The sequence below is a fragment of the Rhipicephalus microplus genome, chromosome 5, assembly GCF_043290135.1.
Source record: "Rhipicephalus microplus isolate Deutch F79 chromosome 5, USDA_Rmic, whole genome shotgun sequence".
NCBI classification, from domain to species: domain Eukaryota; kingdom Metazoa; phylum Arthropoda; class Arachnida; order Ixodida; family Ixodidae; genus Rhipicephalus; species Rhipicephalus microplus.
This window is the reverse complement of record NC_134704.1, coordinates 14,931,376-14,957,614: the sequence shown is the minus strand read 5'-3', so window position 1 is coordinate 14,957,614 and position 26,239 is coordinate 14,931,376. Positions and strand designations below refer to the sequence as shown.

The 26,239-nt window shown below is 42.7% G+C and overlaps 2 protein-coding genes across 3 annotated transcripts in view; one reads left to right on the top strand and one right to left on the bottom strand.

Annotated features, from left to right (window-relative positions):
- Nucleotides 1-4,970, bottom strand: part of LOC119174001 (kinesin-like protein KIF11) — a 65,910-nt gene extending 60,940 nt beyond the window's left edge. Inside the window, exons 1-4 of the mRNA XM_037424780.2 lie at nt 4,748-4,970; nt 4,377-4,533; nt 4,210-4,283; nt 246-504 (exon numbers count right to left, since the gene is read on the bottom strand). Coding sequence (XP_037280677.2) covers nt 246-504; nt 4,210-4,283; nt 4,377-4,533; nt 4,748-4,800 — 543 coding nt within the window. The 5' untranslated portion in view covers nt 4,801-4,970. The remainder of the gene's footprint in view (nt 1-245; nt 505-4,209; nt 4,284-4,376; nt 4,534-4,747) is intronic.
- Nucleotides 4,971-6,878: 1,908 nt separating this feature from the next.
- Nucleotides 6,879-26,231, top strand: FIG4 (polyphosphoinositide phosphatase FIG4). 2 transcript variants are annotated; one of them, XM_037426112.2, is made up of 21 exons: nt 6,879-7,054; nt 7,749-7,847; nt 7,935-8,061; nt 8,139-8,295; nt 8,382-8,432; nt 9,636-9,801; nt 10,980-11,088; nt 11,842-11,967; nt 12,236-12,336; nt 13,291-13,453; nt 14,096-14,327; nt 15,951-16,194; nt 16,821-16,879; nt 17,049-17,215; nt 17,694-17,835; nt 19,403-19,461; nt 20,405-20,552; nt 22,596-22,848; nt 23,884-23,963; nt 25,310-25,393; nt 25,917-26,231. In XM_037426112.2, exons 1-21 carry the CDS (start codon nt 6,953-6,955, stop codon nt 26,092-26,094), a joined length of 2,847 nt encoding a protein of 948 aa, XP_037282009.2. In that variant the 5' UTR covers nt 6,879-6,952; the 3' UTR covers nt 26,095-26,231. The 2 variants fall into 2 exon arrangements, with proteins under 2 accessions (XP_037282009.2, XP_075751013.1); XM_075894898.1 differs by having other exon boundaries at nt 25,282-25,393.
- The last annotated feature ends 8 nt before the right edge of the window (nt 26,232-26,239 follow it).

Genomic DNA, 26,239 nt, shown 5'->3' with positions numbered 1-26,239 from the left:
AAAGTAGCAGATGCTATAGCACAGTAACAAGGTTTTCTACACACTGAAAAGCATGTGCACTATGAGGTGCCAATGAATGCTGCTGTATAGTTCCCCCTCATAGCACAGAGTACCTGAATTACAAATAAATAATATAGCCGTGCAACAACGTACAATAATCAGCACATCAGCATTGCTGCAGCAATATGCTGCTCGTACCAAACGCCGTGTGCCGTGAAGTGTGAAGCCATGCACAGAAGACGCACCTTTCTGGAGGAGTCCTCAAAGATTTTCAGCCTTGAAGTGTCTTCGTGAGCACTGAGCAGGTCAAAGAGCTCCTCATTGTACAACTCAAGGAAGGACACCTTGATGGTGAACTCAAGATCCTGCGATTGAAGCTCTTCAAACAGCTGCTGCAGCGTGCGCGGAATGATGCCAGCCAAGGGGTCGTCAGCCCAGCCCAAGTTCACATTCGACCTGTCGCCTTCCATGGTGAAGGTCTTGCCTGTACCTGTTTGACCGTATCTGAAATTTCAAAATAGAGCGGTGACAAGCAAGCTACAATGGCACTGCAGACTACTGGTGGTACAGAAAAAAAAGGAAACTTTTACGAGATAATTCACACTGAAAGAAGAAAAACAAACACCTGGGGGACAACAAAGCTATAAAGCAGTGTGCTTCAGCGTTGCTGGAAATCGAACAGCTTTGCATGCGTGCGAGCAGTTGAGAAGTGGGAAGCGGGAAACTTAAGACGCACCCTCCCCCCCCCAGGTAACGCAGATGCTAGAGGTCAAAGCAAGAGAGACGAAAAGACTTGCCTAAGCTAGTGGACTATTTGTGTCGGTGTGTGAAAGAAAAAACAGACAAACAGTAAAGCCAACGCCTCCTAAAGATTTTCAAAGCCTACGCCCTCTCAGGTGACGCTAGCGATCGCGATTCTACGAGCCAGTTTCTCAAACCGGCCCTCCCGTCCCTTCTTCCAAGTCCCTCACGGCACTTTTCCTCTCTAGCTGCTTGTGGCCAGTTCGTCGAACCAGTCGCTCCTGTACTGTTTTTTTACTACTACTTCTGCGGCATGCAGGTCTCGACATGCCAAATAAGTGTTGTGTGCCTGTGTGTACGAACAATTACAAGACAGTAAACAAGGTGCAAGTGTTTTCGTTCCCGAACGATGAAACGATCTTCAAGAAATGAATAAGTGCGATTTCTCGACTGGATTTTGTGCCTACTGCAAACAACAAGGTACGAAGTAAATTCTCACTACTGTTACCACAAATTGGCGGTTTATGAGGGAGCCATGACAAGCGCTATCTTATTTGATTGTACCGCAAGGGTAATCCTGTGCTCTGCACCCTTGCTACTGTAATGCAGGTATGCGCCTTACACTTCCACGGGTCATGTATCGAGTGTACATCATTGTATACATATCCCCGGACAGAAAAAATGCTTGAAGTTCCCCTAAAGGTGCCCCGTCTGCGCCTTGGATCAGTGTCATCTATATTTCCTGGCTGCCCTTCGTATATGTCGAAGCAAGGTGCCCTCCCAACAAGGGAATCTTCAGATGCCAAGGAAGCGTGCCTCGAGGCAGACAGTCTTGCTGATGCTATTGAAGAGTCCGCAGCCTTGCAGCGTGAGAAACAAAAGCAGCGCAAATTTGTGTCTCTTCCTGAAATGAGGAAGCGCCTAAAAGGAAAATGCATTCCAGATGAGTGGACCGTTATTTATCCCCCAAACTGTGCCATGTTCCTGAACATTGTAATTGAGTGTTTGCCTGTTCTTCAGTCCTCTGTTACTGTATAGAGCCAGGTTGTACGAGACGGACACGTCTTTTAAGTAAAAGCGTATACTTTATTCTGCAACCAGAGAGTCGAAAATAGAGCAGGTGCACGCAGTGCACCGGAAGAGGAAAGAGTGAAAAAGACGAAGGAGAAACAGAGAGGAGAGCAGCACATTGCTTGGAATGCTGCTCCTCAGGTTTTTATGACTACGGGGTGCGCGGTGGCAGCCGCGTCACTACATATTGCTCCCCCCTTAAAGAGGAAGTTGGTGCGACGAACAATTCTCAGTTGAGGGGTCATCCCAGTGAACGCAGCGCAGAGGTGGTGACGGGAGGAACACTGGTGAGGAGGGGCCCTCGTGTCCAGGGGAGGGAGGCACGGCGAGGCAATTAAGATTGGGCGCTTCACTGAACGCTGGCTTGAGCCACTTGAACGTGATTGTATCTCACACCCCACTGATGTCGACGACGAAGTTAGCAGGCCAGTGCTTTAACACACGGAAGAGGCCGAGGTAGTGTGGTTGGAGCGGGGCGCGCACAGGGCCGTACCGCTTGAACACATGTGTCGCTGTTTTTAGGTCCTCAGCAATGTACGCTGCACATGGCTGGCTCCGTGCAGGCTGCGGACAAATGTGTCAAAAGACGTCGCGCAGCTGGTCGACGTACTCTGTTGCTGTTAGCTAGGTGGTACTGCCGCTTTCTTCGAAGAAATCAGCAGGCAGGCGACGCCAAGTGCCATAAGCAAGCTCGGAAGTGGAGCAGGAGAGGTCCTCCTTGAAAGAAGATCGAATTCCCAGTAGCATGAGCGGAAGGTGGTCAACCCACCAGTCGGGGCAACCGTGTGCTGTGAGTGCTGTACGGTGTGTTGGAAAGGGGTCCAGAAAGCAGGTCAGATACTTCTTCGGCAGCAGCTGGTGACAGCTCCAAAACAACGAGATGGTACTTGCGTTGTTGTTCCGTGCACACGCCAGAAAGCACGAATTGCGACTCAGCTTGAATGAAATAGATCGAAGGGTTGCGGTCCCAGTAAGCTGGTAGTCGGAGGGAGATCGCAGATACGTTATGATCGGTCGTGCCAGTAGCTTCCATGTTTAGGTGCGTCTCATTGCTCTGCATGACTCTACAATACTTCGGCAGTGCCGTGAAGGACTACGGGTCACCACTTTGTAGAGCCAGGTCGTACGAGACGGACGGGTCTTTTTAGTAACAACGTCTACTTTATCCTGCAACCAGAGTCGGAAATAGAGCAGGTGCACGCAGTGCACCCGAAGTGGCAAGAGTGAAAGAGATGACGGAGAAACGGATGAGAGCAGCACGCTGCTTGGAATGCTGCTCCGAAGGTTTTTATGACCGCGGGGTGCGCAGTGGCCGCCACGTCGCTACAGCTGTGTTCGAAGAGCTTCGTATCACTGTGTGTGTACACAGTAACTTCGTGAAACGCATAGGTGACTGTGTTGTGCCAGATAACATCAGTGATATTAACTATTTACTTGACATACTGATTAAGTTGCAGCAGATTTCTGGCGACAAAGCTTTCCCTAATGGAGCTGCTGATTTTATAGCAAATCTCTTAAAGAAGATTGAGCAAAATGTCTGAGATAGAAAGGACACTGTCAAATTTTTGAGGCAGCAAGTGTTGTTGGTTGAGAGAGATTACAATACTCTTTGCAAACAATGGTACTTGCCTGCATATTGCGCACTATATCTCCCCATGCTCAAAGATTTTGAGGAGACCAAGTTCTTTGATTATGCCACATCCGAGTACTATCAGAAATGTATGCTCGTCCTTCAAGCTATAACCTCAGAATGAATCAGGTGATCAGAAATTTCTAAAGTACATTGGCCAGAGACATAAGAAACTGAAGTCGCATGAGACTGCCGTTACTTTAATGGTAGACGAAATTCACATTCAACCATACATGGACTACAAAGAACGGAAGACTGCGGGGGCAGCAGTGAACACAGTTGAGGCTGCAACGACTGCACATGTGTTCATGGTTCAAAGTATGTAAAGCTGTTTTTGCGAGGTTGTTCACATTCTTTCTGTGCGAACATTAAATGCTGAGTCGCTTCATGCTGTATTGAAAAAAGTCATTCTTCACCTGGAAAATATCGGCTTTAGAGTTTTAGCTGTACGACTCGGAAGTGCTCCCAGAAACCACTTCTGAGAACACATGTTCACAGAAGTGGTCGGCAAGTTCTCATGCGGTCTACAGTCCCGGCTGCCGGTAAACTTCCCCGTGGTCTACTGTGCCGGCACTACCCCACTAAAGCAAATATACCGGCAGTTTGGCCACGATACTGTAGCCAACCGATGGAGACGAAGTGCCAGAAGTATACTGCGCAGCCTGCTCTAGCGGCTGCCGGTGCCATAGACAGTTCCTTTGCTAATCCTACAAAGAACGTGGGTCAAGGAAGACGTGGAAAAAGACAGCCACAGCAAGAACACTCACGCAAAGACTGTGCAATTGTAGCCCATCATGACCTCGGCTATGGTGGGCTCCATGACTGCCCGGTACACGTCGATCTGCATAACACAAATAAACAAAAAAAAATGTTACGCGAAGGGCGCTAGTGCCGAGAACTAGCAGTACAGGTCTGGAAGAGCGCCCATGCTTACCTGTTTTGCATCAGGCCCAAATACTTTGTCGAACGTGAACGATTTGCGAGGGGTCCTTTCCGGCATTCCCCGGTCATTTACAAGGATCTCCTTCCTTTCCTGCACGACTTCGATAGCTCTGGCGGAGCCATTCCGTTTCTCCGATGCAGTTGGAGGCCTAGACAAAACGCACGGGGCATAATTAACAAAACACCAGAAAAAACACTTCACGTGCCCTCGCACTTTCCCCAAGCGACCTCAATAATAAGGGCTGAAGCGTCGCTGTTGACAACGAACGTAACGTTAAAAAAAAAATCTTAGTTTTGCAGTTCCCTACATCACGATAACGGATTTTGACGTGCTACGAACAACAGAAACGGTCGTAAGCCTACCGGCACCGGACGAAAACTTGGATGTGCTGGTTACCCAGCTTTTTGGTAGCCATGGCAGTGTGGATGAAAAGCCCAGGAGGTGAAACTGCGCAAATGAGCTCCTTGCAGCACGCAAAGCTAGAGAACAGAACTACAAGCAGCCACAGAGGCCGCCGCCGTGAGCCCTTTTTTGAACGCACCACACTTTAACGGCGTCAATCTGCCATTGGCCACAATTTTACCACGTGACATGGAGGAAGAAGAAAAGCACGGAGGAAAAGGCTCCGTGCCACGTGATCATGACCTACTACACTCCTGACCTGTTCAGATAGCGGGGTTCCTATGGGAGCGCGTGTCCCCGCTCTCGTTCAACCGCTCACCATTGGTGGCGCTACCTATAACCTGTTCGTCTGTTTCTTTACGGTTGTTTTGTAGGCGCTGGTATAAGAATGCCTGCATTCTGTAGTGAACTGGCGGCATATATGTGACTATTTCTTCCCATACATTGCTGGTTAAGCAAGGTGTTCAGAGCGCTTGAGTATTTATAGCACACTGGTTGACAAACGTGGGAACCCGTAGATTTACACGATGTAGGGCAGCCTATGCGTGGTAGCGTGCATTTTATTGCAAAAAAATTCTGAATGTCTTTTAGTATTATTATTTCTGAATAATTCTAAATTTTGGATCATAAATACGCACTACGAGTGCTTTGTTGGTCAAAATTTGACCACAAAGAGTGAAGATGACGTCAGCGAGCAGGTGCTGACTAGCGCCACGCCGCTCGTAGGTGACGGCCCTAGCGGCAGAAGGTATGAACTAGAACGTGGGCGCTGGAAGAGGTGCTCTCTGGGCAGGTCAGGAGTGTAGTAGGTCATGCACGTGATAAGGCGATGTTGATGGCAACCGATGGAAATAAAACGGTTAAAGTCGAAGGCTTACATTGTACGGTCTAATAATTTAATTAAAACACGTTAATTGTTAAATACAAACGTAATGTTAAATACAAACGCTTAACCAAAGATTTCAGAGTATTAACATTTTTTGGTAGTTCAAAGAAAAAAAGGTTTGTTTACATCACGTGATCTTACTTGCTGCCACGATATGCAGCGGCCACCCGAATGAAAGTGTGGGACTTTGGAAACGCATTGCAGGCATATTGCAGGCTTTGAGGCCTTCGAGTTTCACCTAGAAAATTAGTGCTTTAAGGTTATCGCCTCGCTGGGAGCACTCAACATCAGTGTGCCCTGAGTCAAGCCGGAAGATTCGTGACGCACGCGTAGGATTGCGCGTTTGTAGACGTGTGCACGCGGCAGTTGCCTTTCGTTTGTGAGAACACCCCCTTTTTGATGTTGCCTCGTGAAAGGAACTCTCCTCTAAAATAAGGTACCATCTGTTTCATCGCTGATCCCCCACTGCGGGTTGCGCCAGGACATAGCCTCCTATATTTTTTTGTGCCCGCGCATTAGCGCTAAATACATACGCGCCATCCGTCCCTTATAGTTTTGGCGCTTGCCGCCAGATGCCGCACCAATCCCATAATAACAGCAGACGACGCGGCCTATGCACGCTTGCGTTTATGCGAAGTTCAGAAAAAGTGGGCGGAGAAACTTCACGAGCACAACCTCCAAAAGTTTTTTATGATGTCCCGGGGTCGAGCACTTGAGTTTGTCACGTTTCTGTAGTATTTGCGCGGCGTTGTCAACGGCAGCCTTCAGTGGCTGATTCATCTTTCTCGCTCTTGCGAGGAAAACTTCCGCGTAATTCTTTAGAGAATTTAGAACCATTACGAGCTCAGTTGACGGATACAGGAGTACACCTGGGTGGATATCTCCACATTCAATCAGAACATGCTCCGCCGTTTCCTTATCTTTCCCGCAGCATGTGCATTGTTCTTCTTCTTTACTGAATCTTGCTTTATAACTACGCGTTCTAAGGCAACCCGATCTCGCTTCAAACAGTAAATCGCTTCCCCTTGAATTATCGTAAAATGCCTCCCTCCTTATTTCATTTTTTCCCTTTCGGTAGTTACTCAAAGCCGGTTTTTTCTCCATAGCTGCCATCCATTCTCTCGTTTTGCGCCTCGGCGCTCCGCCAGGAGCGCTCGCATCCCATAATAGCTCGGGGGACGGCGCTGAGGGACCGACCGCTCGGGCACAAAGTTATAGAGGAGGCTATGGCCAGGACACTAGGAAACAACCAACCAACCGTGGCTCTGCATAGTGAACGATGGCATACTCCGAGAAGCGCAAGGCACCCACTGCAACAACTATGGCCTTGCAGCCGGTCATCAGTTCGGTGCAGCGAATGGCCCTTTACGAGACCAAACTGGTGCGGCTCGCATTTTGCATTCCAACCACATGTATGAATGCGTAGTGCCTCTATTACCAAATGGTTGTTACGATTGCCAAGTTGCTGCATGAAAGCTACTACCGCGTGCCTTTTTAAGTGCATTGTTTCCATTGATTTTGTTCATCTGCAGTAAATTGCGAGTACTGGTGTCATAGGTGCACTGTTCACTGTGACTAAGCGTGAGTGGGATCAAATTTTTCGGCATATTGGCGTCCTTCTGCAGTTTGCGTGAAGCAACCAATCATGAACCAGATGTTCCATCCTAAGCAAGCCTGATCTCGATCAAAAGGGCCACTGTGACGCAGTTATTTGCTGGCTTGTTGCCTGTAGCGCTTCCAGTTTGAAACGGCTCTGTGCATTGTGTGGAAAGCACTTTATGTATAAAACTTCACAGAATCGGAGCCAGGGGGGGGGGGGGGGGGGGGGAGTACCTTCGCTTAATATGTTCGGGTGTGCGTCTGTGTACGTGTTATTATACGCATGCAAACTTAGAAAAATTTGAGGGTGGGGTGCATGACACCTCCCCCTTTCCCATCTGGCTACACCAGTAGAGTGCTACATTTGAAGCGTGTGAAATGTAAACTTTTCACGTGTTCTAATCTGTTCTATGTGCAGATGTGCATTGCGTTCATGGCGTCTGACACTTATTCTAAGTTTTTATACTACTTTACAGAAATATTACTTAGTTGGCTCAAACAACACGCAGACCAAGTTTCGTGTGTTGGAGATTGACCGGACAGAAACTAATAAGCTGCTTGTATTTGATGACAAGGTTCGTGAACTTACAAATGGTTTCGTCGTACGACTCGACTGAATAATATCTTGTTTGCCTTGAATAATGTCCCTGACACACTTCTAGGTCGAATACAACAATAGAGAGATACGAGAATTTCTCAGTGAAATTAACCAAGGAAAAAAAATGCCCAAAACTGGACAGAAGGGTAACTCTGGCCTCAACAGAACAGTGTCTGCATTTGGCATAGTTGGTAAGGTACCAATTCAGTATTAGTTTGGTTCAACGCTGTTCAGACCAGTACTAGTAAAGCAATGGCATCACTTTCAGGTTTTGTGAGGTTTCTGGAAGGATACTACATTATATTGATCACGAAGAGGAGACGCATTGCCATTGTGGGACATCACACTATTTACAAAGTGGAGGACACGCGTATGGTCTATCTGCCAAACAACACTGACCACAGTGTTCATCCTGATGAAAACAGGTGGAGTTACATTTTAATCAGATGTGTTTTTCATTTATTCATTTTGTTCTCTACAAGATATATTTTTATTGCTCCCTTTGCTTTAGATATGTGAAAATTTTCCAGAATGTCGACTTGTCCAGCAATTTCTACTTTAGGTAAGCATCTTAGTTACTTGATGAGAAGGTAAGCTAGTCATTGCAAATTAATAAGTGTATCTGCCTCCATGTGCAAAGTCATCCATTCTTTGGGTGAATTCAGTGCAGTGTGATAGCAGCGTGCATAAGTGCTGGCACAATGGTGCATCCACACAACAAAGTAATGCAGCACAGGACCTTTGAGACAAGGCTTTGTGTCATTTTCTGCAGTGCTCTGTGCCCGCTTTGTTGTAAAGCACACCTAAATCAGGGAATTCAGGAGCTGAACAACTGCCTTAACTGCTTTGATGAAGCATTCCGCTTGCACAAATAAAAAAAAACACATGAACAAATGCCTTGTGATGACTTGAGTGGGGTGTTGCTTAACCCGCTTCATGGTTTTCTAATTGAGGTAATTGAACCAGTCAACCAGCTAACGGGTGTGCTGCGAGCCCACGCCAAGTTTGGTGTGCTTCGTAATGAAATGAGCACTGTGATGCTATAGATCAGATGAAGCCCTGTCCCGAAGAGACATTAAAGTGAATCAACTTGTACTAATAGGTTATTCACGGCAAACTGTGCTGGCAATAATTTGACCATTATAGGTATACTACTGGAAGAGAGAATGAAGGTGAATTTTTTTTTTTAATTTTGCGCTGAAATCTGTGCACACAAAGGTCGGCATGACGTCACATATTTCAAAGCGTGTCTTGATATCTTGGCTACATGGCCTGAGCAAATTTGGCTCGGGATCTGGAACTCTAGATTTCTGGTCTCTTCAATGGAAAATGTACTTCATATTTTCTGATTGAGATCTACGTGTGCTCTAGTAAAAACCATCCAAACTTGTAATGTCACGGGGAACTTGGTTCTGAAACTTCAACGTGGCGTAGTCACCGTCATATTTTTTTCCCGCATTATCTCGCATCGTAAGCATTCTCACCGTAAGCATCGTAAGCATGTTTTGGTATTGTAAAGAAGTATTTAGTAGTACTGAGAAATTATTTTTCTCTTTAGTGTCTGTTAAGGCCCTGTGTGCCTGCGTCGCTTCAGTTTGATGTGCGGCCACACAATGTGCCCCGGAACTCTGCAGTGTGTGATATGCTGCATTGTGTTCACACTGAGAATTGGTGACTGTGCACACATGTGATCTGTGAGAGAAAGGCTGTTTTATCATGCTTTGTATGGTAGAGGTTGTGATTCCGTAAATCTGTTTTCTTGCAGCTACAGCTATGACCTGACACATACACTACAATACAATCTTACTCCACTTGCCTGCATTGTTCCCAAGAAACCAACCACTTTCAGGAGTGAGTCCGAAGACTCTCTGTCCTCGTCGAGGGTTTCTGAAGTGGAAGTAGCCGACACCTGGGACTTGCTTCCCATTGATGTAAGCTCGCACTTTGGAATAATACTGACGTCTAGGTGCTCATTACTGGTAGAAATAAGCATTTAATTAAACTGATAGGTGATTCCAAACCATATTTTATGTATGCATATGTTGGAAAGGGGTAGATTGCTGCTGGAAAAAATAAATAGGGGTTTGGACCTGTTGTAATGTGATTGCTGAAGCTTATTGCATCTTTGTCGAGTTGTACTACCATTTTGTTGTGTTTACTCTTAGACAAATTCATAAAGTGAGTCAGGAACTCGTTTGACTTGGTAACATTCAGTCTGTGTTTTAATGTTTTGTCATGCACAAAAACTTGCTAGTTTATGTACAAAGCTTGTTTTCATGTTGTAAATTATTCAGTGTAATGCAGACTGTTGAATAGTTCTTCCTGATATCACTGTGTAACAACTGTATGCTTTTAACTTCTCCACAAAAGAAGCATTATTTACTAATACAGCTTAACCTAATATTCCTGTTTTGTTACCCTTTAAAAGCTTATCCTCCTTAGTTTGCTGTCTGCATTTTCTTAGAGGTACACTTTATATACCTAAGTGCACAGCTCATACTTCCTGTCCTTCCTCATTTATTCCTCCTCCTCATACTTCCCAACTTTCACTTGCATGTTTAGTCTGCAAGCAATGTTGCTATCCTAATAGCTTTCGTCTTTACTTGGGTTTAGAAAGGCTCATGATCAGCCACTTTGTTGTGCATTGCCATTGACAGTGTAGTTAGTTTCATTTGTTGATGTACTGTTCAATATATACTGGCTATGTTGTGCACTTTCATTGGCAATATAGATAATGTTGTATTGGATGATGTACTAGCACTATGTGTCATAGCCAGTGATGTCACAGAAAGTACATATGTTCTCCATTCTTCATTCAATATGTATATTACTTTAAACCTGTCTGATACCCATTAATGAAAGTATCTTATTGTAGAGCTGTTTGTGCATGTGGCCTTGGCATTCTGGACGAAAATGGAGCTTGTAAGGCAAAAGAGCGTGCAAGCAAATGTAAACAATTTCAGGTGCTTTGGCACTGTTCAGCTGTCTAATAGATTACAGACATGACTGCTACCGTAATATGATCTGTGAACTGCAGATGCATTGTTTACAGCATTCAAACATGGTTATGGCTCTGTGATAGCGTCCATCAAATTTGATATAATTCCAGGATGCCTACAAGCCTGCGTACAAACTACCTGGAAGACGATTTCAAAGTGTTGGCAAAGAGGCCAGCATTGAAAATTCATCAAACATTGTGTGCAGTAGCTTGTCTGATGGTGAGTATAAGCTTATAGTCCAGGGCCTAACGAAACGCTGTCTGGCAAGAGGTATACATTTTGCGTGAATGAACAAACGCCTGTTAAAGTTTCAATGAAAAATAAATTTATGGTGTTTGAAGATTTCTGTGGGCCTCTAGTTCGCATGCAAGTTAAAGAAGTTGGGCCATGCCAGCTAATACGAATCATTATAATTCGAATCATTATAATCATTAAATTGTGGATATGCAGACATCATTCATAGGCTTGTCTAGCTCATGGTTCAATAGTTATACAAAGTACAGCACAAGCTTAACAAACGATAGTAACCGTGCAGTTTGACTATATATAGCATGTAACTCCTTTGCGTTGCGTGCTGCCCATGTGAAGTGAGCTCAAGAGGGTTTGAAAGTGAGCTTCTCGGTACAGGTGTATAAAAAAAAAAAAAACTACTATGAAAACGCTGACAAGAAAAGAAAGGAATAAGACAGGATAAGCTCTCATTCTGTCAAATCCGTGCTTTACTGTTGCTGTTTTCTTCAATGGATGTGAGCTTGCACTTCCATAACATTTAAAGAAGTCTCTTGCTTAAGTAGAACTTTTTGTTAGGCTAGTTGGTGCATGTTTTACGAAGAGAATAAAACACAAATGAGATGAACGCAAGAAGAGACATGAACGAACGTCCCTGGTTCCTCCATGTCTCCTCTTGTGCTTGTCTCGTTTGTGCCTTAATATTCCGTAAAAAGTCTCTTACTCTGAGCTTCTGTGTTTCAGGCATGTGCTTTGCTGGACGCACAAAGCCTAACTGGAGGTATGTGTGGAACTCTTACCTCCTGGAACCTGTGGAACTGCACACAGATTGGCTTCTTTATGTTACACATGGTTTTGTTGGTCAGACCAGTATCCTTTTGTGTGGCAGGGTGGTAGGCAGAGGCCTTAGCTGTGAACATTTTTCAAAATTTAGTTTCCCCGGAATCGTTAGATTCTGTTGTTAAGCATACTACATTCTGGTGTGTTTGTGCACTAATAAGTGTTAATCTCATCCACAGCATAGTGCTCAGGCTGACAAAAAAAAATAATTTTTTATGGTTTTCTGTTGTGGACAAATACCCATGCTAGCTTTCTAATTGTAAGCCCTCTTGTTGTTGCCTTAAACATTGTGCCCCAGATATTAGTGTGTATGGCCGTCCCATATATCTTACTCTCATCGCCCGTCGTTCCCAGAAGTTTTCAGGAACAAGGTTTCTGAAGCGGGGTGCCAACTGTGAGGTTAGTGAGCCTATATAAATACCTGTTCTTGCTTTTTCAAAGCGTGCAAGTCGACTGTCAATGCTAGTGAGCCCACTATTTGAATGCACCACAACACATCCTAAGTGGTGCAGCCCATTTAGTAAATTATTTTCACATTTAATCGAGCAACATAGTAAGCTGCAAGTCAATTGAACATTATTTTACAGACTGTATAGTATGTGCCAAAATGATATAGTGTCCAGTGGGCCATATTTTATTAGAGTATGAAACATTGAAAACAAGGAAGTGACCATTATTTGCTGCACTTGTTAGGGCATTCTGTTAGCATTGCAGGACTCGATTGCCATCCGCAGTGACTGCATTCATATGGGGATGATATCAAGAAACGGCTCTCACTCACTGAAATTTGGGCGTATAATAAAGACCTTAATGTTTAAACAGCAGCTCATGAAGTCATGGTCGAAAATGAGTAAATGTTGAACCAAATATTTTGTAATCTATCAATAGAATGTGAAGATAATATTGTAATATTTAATTATTTTTTTAGTTTATTATGTCATATCCATTGTGAAAATGTAAATGTCCTTGACAGTACCACTTAAAGCGAAATACGTTCAATTAGGTCACTGTATAGCGATGGTGCTACGCATACAGAAGCCTATGCACCAAAGACTTTTTTTGCATACTGCACCTGTGAAATGTCATCAAATAACCCTGATGTAAACATTGCATACTGACTAACATGTTGTGCTGAAAATTAACCCAGAGTTTCCAGCTATGGTGGCTTTAAATGAGAGCACCTTGCTACATTCTGCAAAGCTATACCTTGTAATTTGGAAAAAAAAAAAAAACATGGTGAATAACAAGTATTATAAGCACAGCACTGTCTCAACTTTCCTAATTGTTGATCTCAGTGTAAATGTAATTGTGATATAATTGTGAGCTCGGTTTCTTTGTCACTTCATCTGGCAGGGCGACGTAGCAAATGAAGTGGAAACTGAGCAAATCGTCCACGATTCCTCGGTGTCCTCCTTCACAAGTGGCAATTTCACTTCATTTGTGCAAGTACGAGGCTCAATTCCTTTCAGCTGGTCACAAGACATCTCCAAGATGGTGCCTAAGCCAGCCATTAACTGTACGTCACAACGTTGACTCATATGTTTGTAACAGATTCGATTTAATGATGGTGCTTCGTCTCACCATCCTTCAAGGTGCAAGTGCAGTCACTGCATGCTGGCTTGGCAGCGGGTACTTTTTCAAGCAGCGATAAAGTTCATTCACATTGTTAAAAGCTAATTGCTTTGAAGTTTTATGTTAGCTAAACTTGTTACACAAGCGCATATCACTGGTTAATACATACCGTTTAACCGACCTTGACAAAGCTACAAGGCAACCAATTTTCCTATACTCTTATTTGCATGCTTGAAATAGTATCTGAGCATACAACGCGGGCCTCTGTGGTTAGCAGATATGACGCCAATCACAGGTTATAGAGGTTTTTTCAATGCATAGCCTCATGTGAGGCATCATACTGAAAAGTGAAGCAGGTTCTCAAAATTCTGTGTTCTGCATTTATTTCCAATGAATAGTATCTCAAAAATGTTTAAGGTTGCTAACTTATCGTGACAAATCTGCTCCTGTTATTTTGAAGGTAATATTTTGCTCATAGGCTCCTTTATACCAGCACTGTGTTGTTTTTTTTTTTTTTGACATTTTAAAATTTTTTAGCAGTTGGACTCTTAAGTGAGTTGTGCAATCACTGCATCTGTGTGTGCAGTGGACCTGGTCGATCCATATTGTTTTGCGGCGGGTCGTCACTTCAACCTGTTGCTGAGGCAGTACGGTGCACCTGTCGTCGTTCTCAATTTGGTGAAGAAGCGTGAGAAACGCCGCCACGAGAGCCTCCTAAGTGACCCCTTCTTAGACAGCATCGATTACCTTAACCAGTTTCTTCCTCGTTCGCACCACATTGCCTACCTAGCCTTCGACATGGCTAGAAACAACAAATTGTTAGTATATTTCCTGTGCACTTCATTGCCTAAATTCTTTAATAAATTCATTGCCAAAGTAGTACTTGCAAGGCTTCATAAATTTCAAAGCCGTTTAGGATTAATCTCCAAGCCAAATGGCACTTTGCATTTTAGAGGGTTTTAAGTAAACATGAAACTTAGGATACCCTTCTGTGTTTCTTGATGTCCCTGCATACTAGTTATGCAGATATAGTTGTAAGTTTGGCCAACACTTCCTAGAAAAACACCATGCCTGCGACATCGCCAGCTTTGACATTAGAGAAACGCTGTCACTAATTTTGAATGGATTCTGTGCGGTGCTGCTAGCGACTGTACCGCTGAAGCCGGCAAGAACGACAATATCGGCAACATTGTGTCAATAAAGCGGCACAGCTGACTGCTTCATGCGGATAGTTGATTGCGCGTTAGTTAAGTTCGTTGAAGAAGCGCCAGTTCAACAAATGCCAGTCATTTCTTTACAAAAGGCTTGGCCTTTCGCGGCGAGGGTTTCAAGCAGCTTTACGGCAGTGTTTCTTTTGGTTACTCCTTAGGGCACACTACAGCAGTACATGTTTGTGCCCAGACATCTCTCGCAATCGCCTTGAGTCACTGGTCACGCAAGTAGCTCCCCGAAGGTATCTTCAATTCTTCTTCCTAACGCTCGACGAGCATTTGGGCATGCAGCAAAACTGGATTGCTCAGCAAAATGAAAACAGAGCTCGAAAACACATCACTTTTTCTATGAATGCATGAAATCAAGGCAAAAAAAACTCGTCAAGAATGGGCATTGTTACTTTTTTTCTAGTGCGTTAATTTCTCTTGGTGCTTGTTTATTTCCACTGTTTTCAACTCGTTGACAATGTCGCGTTGCTAGTGTGTTCGCGATGCATTTCGTTGTGCTCTAGTTTGATCTAGTTAGATCAACTTTGTTGGTTTGAACAACACTGGCATTCTTTCCACTGACGCACGTTGTTCTGTCTGCTTGAGTTACCAACGGCTCCGCTGCAGGTTGCAAGGAGTCGCCCCGAGAAGCTGAGCGAATCTATCGGGTGGAAAGGAGGAAATGGAAAGGGTAGATCAGTGTTTTTGGAGCTCACGTCGCAGGCTTAGTCTATTCTAGGAGGCATCGGCGTGTCATGTACAACATTCAATATCTTTATCATGTATTGTAGGGGCCTTGAACTCGGTGAGTGATTTTGATGTTCGCAAATTTACTACTGCAGCATCTGAGATGCACTTGAAGTGTAAAAAATGCAAGAAAGGAGTATATTTGTCTGCATAATTTTTTTTTCAATTAGTTTATTGTAGTGAGTATTTACAATAGACTTGCCATGGCTCTTGCTCATTCATGTAATGCTTTTGAGATTGAGGAAACAGCAACAACAAGTCTTTTGAGGAAACTGTTTACTGATAGGGTAAGTGAATGTGCAAAAGGCACGGTTTTATGGTATAGTGAATGGATTTCAGGCAGTATAAATTATCTCATAAAAAGGTGGCAATATTTTACATAAGCTAAGAGTTCGGAATCTACAATTTCCTGAAAAAATTAGTGCCGCTGCGAGGCTGCTTATGTTTGATTTGTTTAATGAATCGCTGCATTTTTCTTCGCATTCACCAATGCAGGAAAGAAGCCAATGTGATGGGCCGCCTGTCTGACATTGCTCACCATATCCTGCGCAAAACAGGCATATTCCACACTCATGGCAGCCAGGTTGGCCCCCTGCCTACACCATACATGTTGGGAGGCGCCATGACAACCTACGGAGCACGTCTGCAGACGGGCGTAGCTCGTGTCAACTGCGTCGACTGCTTGGATCGCACCAACACAGCCCAGTTTGCCCTTGGAAAGTGTGCCTTGGCTTTTCAGGTACATTCGTATGCATCAAGGGAGTGCTGCTGTAAATTTTTACCCCATTATAAGGGCCTGCAGAAATTAGTTGGCATTGGAAATAAGTGAACTCTGGTGATGGAAATCAGGGTGACAGATAGCATAAGTGTACTATCTTAACAAAACATTCTGTACAGCACCAAGGGGGGAAAAAAAGGCCCACAAGAAACTATAACTGAGCTGGCACGAAAGTTCAGGGAAACTGGCATGTGAGAGAAGTTTTTTTTTTTTTTCAGTAAATCATTGCAACGCATGGGCTGATAATACAAGCTGACTGAAATTGAGAGAACTTTTTGAAAAAAATGTTCATTATAGACAAATGAGTATTATTGAAGATATGCCCTGAATGTACTTACTTTTGATTAATGCAGAGAAAAACATTTTGCTTAAACTAGCTATGGGTTTTAGTCTTCAATCCACAGCAATCGCTTAATAAATATTGTGTTCTGATTACGTGTCGTGTGTGAACTTATTTACCTTGCTTTAAATGGGGCATTCTGAAACACATATTTTCCTTTGAGGAAAAGTGTAGCATATAGTTTAGTGTGCGTTATTGTTCAAGCACCTGTGCATCTTTGAGTAATGATCTGCTGTTTTCCGTGCAGCTTAATGCTCTCGGTGTCCTTCCAAAGCCGGACCTGGTTTTTGACACGGACAGTGTTCGGTATGGAACCAATTCTCTGTCGAATTTATGTAGAGCTACCAGAGCTGAACATCTTTGATCATACTACCACTGGCCTGACTTCAGCATGACTTGCATTTCTTAGTTCTTGCCAAGTTCTAGCCCTCATCCATCATATCACGAGTAATAATTGTACTTTACTGTTTTGCAGCATGTTAGAAGTTCTTTATGAGGACCATGGCGACACCCTGGCCTTGCAGTATGGTGGTTCTCAGCTGGTTCATCGTGTGAAGACGTACCGCAAGATAGCACCGCTTTCTTCACATTCCAGGGACATAATGCAGACCCTCTCTCGCTACCTCAGCAATACATTCTCAGGCAAAAACACCTTTTTATTTACAGCTTCACACACAGTAGGATGTGCCGAGTAAAATGAAACGGGGTATTGATTTATGGCTTGTTTCTTTGTTAAGACACAACTTAGCAAAATCAACAGATCACAAAGCTGAGTAAATGTATAGGAGACATTATTTGTAGGTTTTAACTATATGATAGTAATTATGATGTAAGTAGAAATGCATTAATGGTGATGAAAAAAATAAGCTTGCTGGGGGTAGGGACCGAACCCTCAGTCTTTGGATAATGTGTTTGATGTTCTAACAATTGAGCTGCCTGGGTGGTCGCCATCGCATTCAGCTTGTTAAGTGTTCGTATTTTGTATTCATGAAGCATAAATGCCAAATAAGTTGGAAAATACCCTATAAAGGCTTGTTACACTTCCCCAGTGCATGTCATCTGTTATTTTTGATTTCCATTCAACACATTTTGTACATTTTTTTTCACCCTTTGCACGCAGATGCTGACAAGCAGAATGCCATAAATCTTTTTCTTGGGGTGTACCGGCCTTACGAGCATAACTTTGCACTTTGGGATCTCACGACGGACTACTACTTGCATAATTCCATCCCAGCTGGTAGGCTACTGTGCCACCGCAACCCGTTAGTTCTTGCTTACTTTTATTTCACATTTGTTTATGAACAGAAATTACGTGTGCAAACCGGCATGCATTGCATAATTTTGTGTGCGAACGTCCTCACTTTTTAGATAGCATGCACATAAGCTGTTAGACGAGTAGTAATAATACATTAGGCCATTAAAAAAAAGCCTCTTTCACCTTGATATATAGAACAGGAGAAAAAAATCACAGCAAATCTATGGAGGGAATGATGATGAGTGGAGAGAAGCGTCCGTGTGTCTGTCCGTCCGTGCAAGCATCTTCAACGCACCCGCCGCTCTGCTCCGCTTATTGCCCACCAACGATCAACCACATACGGCAACTATCCAGGAGACTGAGAGAGGCACTCATTCGCGCACTATGCAGACAGCGTGTGGGTAACACTGACGAGACGCGAGTCAAGGAAGCCGAGCGCAAGCGTCTTCAATGTGCCCGCCACTCTGCTTCGTCCATCCTTCACCAACGATCTGCCACTACAGCGACTGAGAGAAGCACTCATTGGCAAATCGCGCGCAGCAGCCAATCGGAGAGTAGCGGTACTTCGGGGAGTTGCGGCAGAGTAATGCCATCTAGGAAATGAGACGAGAAATGCTCATTCATTTCTTTTGCCTTCTTTTTTTTTTCTCGTCTCTTCTTCTCACGGTTACGCGTGACTAGTCACAAGCTTATTTAGACTATAAGAAGCTTGGCCACTAAAAGTGATCCTTCATACAAAATGGTGTTGTAATAGTTGTATTACCCTCGGTTGAAACAAGGAGTGGTGTGTATAGACAAGCACTTGGGAAAGTGTTGATTGATTCCGACTGGACTCCCGTGTGTATACAAACCAAACTCTGTATACTGTGTGTACAAACAAAATAAATAATTACTGCTGGAAATACGGTAATTGGCTAGTTTTGCTTAGAATGTACTGCATAATATCCCGGGAAAGCCAAGTGTGAGATTCCCACTGGAGCTGCATCGAAAGCGACACAGTGCAATAACTCGGAAGCTTAACCTCACAAGATTTTGACTGAATTCCAATATCGCCAACCGATGCTGCCTTGCGACTGAGGTGTGTAATGGCACATTTTGTCAAACTAACAAATATCTGAGGAGATTGATATGAAACTGATACAGTCTTGCCATGTTGCAGAAATTACCAAGCAGTAGGTGGCATGTTTTACGCATGATTAAACACAACTGTGTAACTATCTTGGTAGTTGGAAATTTTCAGTCATGATTTCACATTGTGCATATAACACCATGTGGTACATTGCCTCAGTGCAAACCTCAGTCAGTGTAGACTAACGTAAAGAACCCCCATACATAAAGCCACATTTTCTAATTATTATCAAACTTATTATAATATTATGAAGAAATGTAAGACTTTTTTGTAGTATCGCAGCACACTAATTGAAGGCAAAAATATCCGTTCTTGCCAAAGTAAGCTTATTGTATGTCTCTTTTATGTGTAATATAGCATGCTACTTTGTTCATCTTCACTGCGGTCAGGTTTTCAGTTCAAGACATTTGCTCATTTTATGAAGTTAAACTTTCTCCATTTTCAGTTACACTTGCTGGTTTGATGAAGAAGTTCCCATGTCTCTACCTTTTGCTGTTGAAGAAGGTTAGTTATTGCATGTTCAGCCTGCTGCTTTTGTTTTTGTATTGTGATATAACAGAAGGTACAGTTCAGTCTGCTGCTTCTGTTTTGTATCGTAGCATAAGAGAAAGGACAGAAATTTGTTTTGCTCCTGAAATATTTCATTGCCTATTTTGTGAAACTTCTTGCATGTCATAATAATAAGACACAAAAGTGAGACTAAATAAATCTAATAGCACTGACAGTTGGGCGAGTTGATGTCGGTTCATAGTTATGAACAATGCAAAAACACACAGAAAAAGAAAACACAGACACGGGCACCAGAGTTAGGAGTCTGCAACTGTGTCTGTGTGGTTTTCTTTTTTCTGTGTTCCGTGAATTCTTGCACTGTTCATAACTATAAATAAATCTAGTTCGACCAATTATTTCATGGAAATTGCAGTTCTGCCATCAGTCATTATTAAAGGAGAAAATCGAAGTGTCAAAAACTCATTTCAGAATTGTGCATCCAAACCTCAGCCTGAAGGGACTAGTAAAAAATGTTCCATTCAATGTTTTCATTTTCTGAAAAATAAACATGGGCCCAAAATACAAATACGAAGCTAATTATATCAGATGCAGTTGTTTCATTTACACTGCAGTTTTATTAAAATTTCTGTTTACTGAGAGTCTGCTGTATACTAATACAAGATAAATTGTATTTTTTTTAGTGACCCCACCTTCAACTACAGTTGCCTATTGATATATGGCATTGGCCTATTTCTATGTGCGTGGTCTATTTCTATTTCGGTGGTCTATTTCATGCTGCTTGTGTTAGAGAAGTATGGCCTAATAGTCACAGCTTGATATCCAGGAAGAAATGAAGATGTTTTCTTGGCCTAAACAGCTCATTTTTGCCGAATAATGAATGGCATTGTTTGATCATATTAACTTTTTCCTGACATATTGCACCCATTTTCTTAAACAGTGCTGAAGTACCATGGCAAGTCCCTTTTGGAAGTGATGAAACTGGAGGCCACCAACGAGAAGGTTGATGGCTTTGTAGAGCTCTACAGACCGTATGAGATGTCAAGCCTCAATGACCTTTTTATGTTCAACCTGAGCCATTCTGTGAGGTAGGGCATCCTTATTGATTGATATGTGGGGTTTAACGTTTCAAAACCACCATATGATTATGAGAGACGCCGTAGTTGAGGGCTCCGGAAATTTCGACCACCTGGGGTTCTTTAATGGGCACCAAAATCTGAGCACACAGGCCTACAACATTTCCGCCTTCATCAAGGGCATCCTTATTAAGCACCCTTATGTAGACATGCAGCTACTTGTGTTTGTGCTGCAAGTTATATTGTAAATTTAACTTGATAAAACAGGAATTGTCACTCAGCTTTTCAACAAGGAGACATGTCTTTGTTGGAACAATTGCTGCTTTCTTCACCTTGCCAAAGTGCTGGCTCTAACATTTATCATTTGATGGTTTCTTACCGCTTCAAACCTGCATTTTAACACGAAAGTGTTTTGTGTCGCAGTCCACCACGGCTTTGCTGATGCACTTTCGTCAGGAAAGTAACGTTTAAAAATATATACTAAGAGATTACAAAGGAAATAAACCAGAAGGCAAGCATTTGTCGTGCAAATAAAACCAGCAACCTTTCGATTCTCAGCGCGCAGCGCTAACCACTACGCCACGAAGCGTACGTGGCTGGGTAGGTTAATGGCAAGCCACTCATATACACCATACACCGTTTGACAGTCCTCAGAAGTTTGAAACTTTAGCGCGTTTTCGTTATCACTAGTGAGATAGCGCAACAGGCTAGCGCTGGGTGCACTCTAAAAGATGTCGCCTCCACGAAGCACCGCATCAACAGAGCATGGTCTCTTCTGCTCGCGCGCTTATCAGACTCGTAATTCGGCGGAGGACGAAGGTCACTTCGCACGCTGCCGCGACCACATTTGCAAAATGAGTGCCCTGCCGACACACGACGAAGGAGGAATTGTGACAGTTGTTCAGGCTTGACCTGTGCATGCTTGTGCACTCATTTCATGCGGCTTCCTTTCTGTTTGAACAGCACACTTTAATTGTCCAGCTGTGGCAGTTGTTAGTCCACGCTTGTCCTGCGTATGCTCAATTCGTGCGCGGTTTCTGCTTTAGGTGTGCGCAGCAACTTCCGAGCCGCTTGCCGTTCTTAATATGACTTAGCAATTTCTTGCTGTCCTCACCTACTGTCGCCACCTCACGATGCTTTGTGTGATCCTGAGAGGCCGTAGCCTAAATGAGCGCTTACACGTTGCTATAGCTGCCTACATAGCCGGTGCACGCACTCTGAAGAATATCGAGCTCCTTCATTGGACTGACTTGTATACGTAATCATGTTCACCTACTAGACAGCGATCCGAGAAGTCACCTCGTGCGCTCTTTGTCATCGAACGTTAACCTTAAACAATGCACAATAAAAGATCAACTACCTCTGTAAAGACACGTTTCACTTCCGTGTTATACCGAATCCTATGTAGAGGGATGAGCGACATTTCTTCTCTGAAGCACTTCGTGTCCCGTTTTCAGACTTGTAAAAGCAATAAATACACCGAATTTCCCCATTATTTCTTTTGTAAGTAGAATTACTTTCACTAGGTATAGCCCTTTGTTATGACAGTCTATAAATGTGAGTGTATAATGAATAAAAGATAAAGTTAACATCTACCTTTAAGCTGTAGTTAAGCATAAATTTTGATTCACCGAAACTAACCAAGTCTCCTATGTAATCAAAAGCCAATATGTTCGCAGTGCTACAAGTATCATATATGCTATTCATTTTGTTGTCAAAAACAAATATTACTAAAATGGATTTTAATCAGATTCGTGCTGCTGCCTTCATACTTGTGTGTGCACTTCACAATGTTTCAACTAGAGACAAAATGAGTGGACAGGATGGGATAGACGGGGTAGTTGTGAAATTGCACACGTCCTGTCTACTTCTTTCATCCATCACCATAAAGAGCACACATTTACAAACATGAATCCCTATCAACTCACTCAAGCCTATATTTCAATACTGCCTTCATGTCAGCAACAGGTAGACCAGTGACAACCTCCTTTTTTGACGGTTGATTGATGTGTCTATGTAGTTTTCTAACCTTGGCATGGCTGGATCTCTCTATAGGGACATCATGCCAAATTCTGCCACGGACTACAGCCCGTTTTCAGTGCGGATCAGGCCTGGAAAGCACCGGGAAAGTGCTGGTGGCAACAAGCCGCTCAACCCTTCTGTGACTGGCATCTCGTCCACCATGTCCACCTCCAGCGGTGCCAGCGACTCGGACAGCTCACTTTCAAGCGACGCAGACCCAGAGTTTATGGTTGAGAGTGACGAGTCATCCTCAAATGACCTGTCGCAAAAGCCTTTCACATTTGAGGTTTGTCACAGTATCAACTTTGTCTCTGGTGAAAGACTATGTCAAGAAATCTTTCAGCTTTATTTACATATACAGTAGATTCTCAGTAAACAAAAACCACTTAAATGAAATGGCTGCTTAAGTGAAACAACTGCCTCTGCTATGATTGGTTTTGTACTTGAACTCATCACTCATGTTCCCTCAGTAAATGGAACTCCTGTTAAATGAACATATTTGCCTGTCCTCTGAGCTTTGCTGGAGCGTATATTGTACTTAGGTTCCATCATTTTCGGGTAAAAACGCAACAACACCGCAACTACACGCTCTACAAACCCCGGTAATTTGAGTTAAACATAATTTTTCCTTGAAGTGTCACTCTTTCTTAGAAAGTTGGAATGCAGGTGTTCAATAGACGTTGCCCATTGTGTGGGAGCTAGTGGCGAAGATATGTCACACTAAGATTCTTCATACATATCGGTATGACCACAGACACAGCTATTGTGGTCATGGCTCATGAACTCAGCTGTCTCAACTTTTGAAAGTGCAAATATTACTGCATCAACATGTCATGCACTGCTTGTCATTCCATCATCAGATGCAACTTTCTCTTGGCTTTCGTCATTCTTAGTTTTATGACCCGAAGAGTTATTTTGCTTAATTTTATCTACCTAAGCAAGCATTTTTATTTTCGTAAAGTTTTGAATTAGTGAGCCTTTACTGTGCACTGTTGGACAAATCGACCTACAATTCAAAGTCCTACTTTTACTAGAACATCACGTTCTTAGCAGGCTTTGTGCTCATTCACCATTGTGTGTGAGCAACACAATACGATGAAGTAGTCACTATGTTGATCCTTCACACTGGCAGCATTCAAGCACTAAAAATCGGCTTTAGATGCGACTTAAAACCACATGAAGATATGTGCAAATCTGCAAAGATTGCAAACATTTTGCTAAATATTGAAAGGAGCCATGAACAATAAGTAGTTCCTGAAAAGAGTGAATTTGCAGTGTCGTCATGTTATCGTTTACATGACTTTCCCATTATCTCGCACAGTCCGTTTTTCAAACAATGCTGCAGACTTATGGCAGGGAGATACACGAGCCCTCACCCAAGGACCTTACCATATACAAGAGGTAAGCAACAACGATGTCTGCATCCTATTTATGTCCTTCAATTTCATATCTTTCATAGCTATCATTTTCTTTATCAGATCAGATTAGAATCCTTGATAATAGTTGCTGCACGATGCTGTTGAAAAGTATGTCAACTTAAGATTGCATTATTAATTGTATTGATGCTAATCACAGAAAGGAAAGCAAGCATGGATTTGAGTAGTGAGTGTGATGTACTATGTGCACATTCATACCATATGAAATGTTTGCAATTAGGGCAACAGTTTGTCAATATATATATTTATTAATAGAGATTTATGAATAGCATTATTATAGACAGTGTCAAAGAGTAGCAGCGGTGAATTAAGTTGACCATGAAATACAGTTTTGAGAAAATAAGCAGTTGTTTACAGTGATTGTATAAAATGATCTTCACGCCCGAGCATATCGAACAGTTTCTGGCACATTGCTTACATTACACATTTTATTCTGAATAATTGCTTTGTAAAAACTCAAATCAGTATAGTTAATACTTTGTACTCATAAATATGTTCGAATGACAGCAGTTTAGCCTGAGAATCTGACTCCCCAGGTGGTGCAGAATGGTGAGATAGAAAACTTCTTGTGTTTCATCTCTACTGTGACTGTAAGGATGAAACTTGTCCCACATTTTCTCCAAGTTTATGCATGATAGCACTAAATAAATTGAAATAGCATTTACAAGAAATTATTTGAAAAAGTTACGTGTAAGGATATTCAGTTTGGAGGCCATGTCAAATAGAGCAATACTACTATATTTGTTAATTTCAGAAGGTTCTGCCTACTCAGGCACTTACAGGCTTAACACTTTTGCTTCAAAGCAGAGAAACATTTTGCTTCAAAACAGAGAAATGAAGATGCATTGAAGAGAAATATTAAATCATTTTGATTGTAGTGGAACTATTCATTCAAGGCATGCATGGAGACAGTTGCCAGTGGAAAAAAATGAGAGTCGAAATTTCTTTCAACTTTCGTGCTTGAACCTGAAACCAATACATTATTTTTTCATTGTAAATGTCAAGCTTGTCAAAAAATTAAGGTAGAAACATCTTTTGTGGGTCTTTCTAGTTTTAGCACATTAAATGTGATGTGAGGATGTCAGAGGCATTGCACAATAGCCCATTTTTCATTTAAAGATGCTGCTGCTTGTAATTCTTGAGTGCACGACAACACTTATATTTAGCATGGTTCGCTCTGTTCTGCAGTACAACTGCCTTGCCAATCAGTGACAAACTAAGTGACTATCCCACGTGGCATTCATCTGTTCTTAGTAGTTTCACGTGCTGCCTGATCTCAGCAGGATCTTGCATGTCATATCTTTGTTACAGGTTTGTAACGCTGGGAAAAATGTCAGGCATGACCTGCAAGACTGATGCCAGCAATATCTCAACACCAAAGAGATCGCTGCAGTTGTACGTTAAGCTTGTTTTAATTTTCGACAAGTTTGTCTTTGCACACAGATGCTTATGTTGCTTGTTGATATGTTACCAGAGGCCGTTAAATAAGCTTGTGACTATGTTCGTTCAAGTTCGAACAATGTAGGTATCATAAAGGCCTCTCTTCAAAAATTTTTGGTCCAAAACCTTTTCCCAGATTCCATCTATTCTGATCCGAAACCGAACGACTTAAAGCTCAAGTAAAAGAGGTTTGCTTGCTCTTCTAAAAATGAGGCATAGTTTAGCGAAAAAAAAGGCACGTAAATCTACTGCGATAGAACTTGCCCAGCAGTGCCCGACCAGGGGCTGCTGCGGCCGTGTTGCATTGTCTGGCAGGGCCCGACAATTGTCTGCAAGGGGTTAATAACGTAATGAGAATTGGCATGCTTGAATGTGTGGGTAAAGCAGCGTTTGTAAGCATAAAGCTTAGCCCACCAATCACATAAAATCTGGAATAACATTGTCTTTCTGATTCTATCTCGTTTCTTTTTTTCCCTAGAATAAGGCAGAGTGCTTTTACCATCGACTCTGTCTATGAAGTCACCCCACCCATGGTTCCTCGGTCATCAAGAGACATCTATCAAGTCTATGTACAGAAAGGGAAAACTGGGGCACCGATGCCCAACCAGCATTCACTTGTTACATACCAGAGATTTGTAGCAAGCAAATATCACTAGATTGCACTAATTTATTTATTTCCCTTATCAGTATAGTGGCTCTTGTACATATGTAACATATGACGCTTAATATATGTGCTGAAGAAGTGTGTATTAATAAATATATAATAATAAATATTTGTTATATTTTCAATGTACATTTAGT

Excerpts from the sequence above, each read along its gene's own strand:
- FIG4 (XM_037426112.2), top strand. The coding sequence starts at position 6,953 with ATGGCATACTCCGAGAAGCGCAAGGCACCCACTGCAACAACTATGGCC. Across the intron at positions 9,802-10,979 it reads GGGACTTGCTTCCCATTGAT|GATGCCTACAAGCCTGCGTA; the intron begins GTAAGCTCGCAC and ends ATATAATTCCAG. Across the intron at positions 22,849-23,883 it reads AAAAGCCTTTCACATTTGAG|TCCGTTTTTCAAACAATGCT; the intron begins GTTTGTCACAGT and ends TATCTCGCACAG.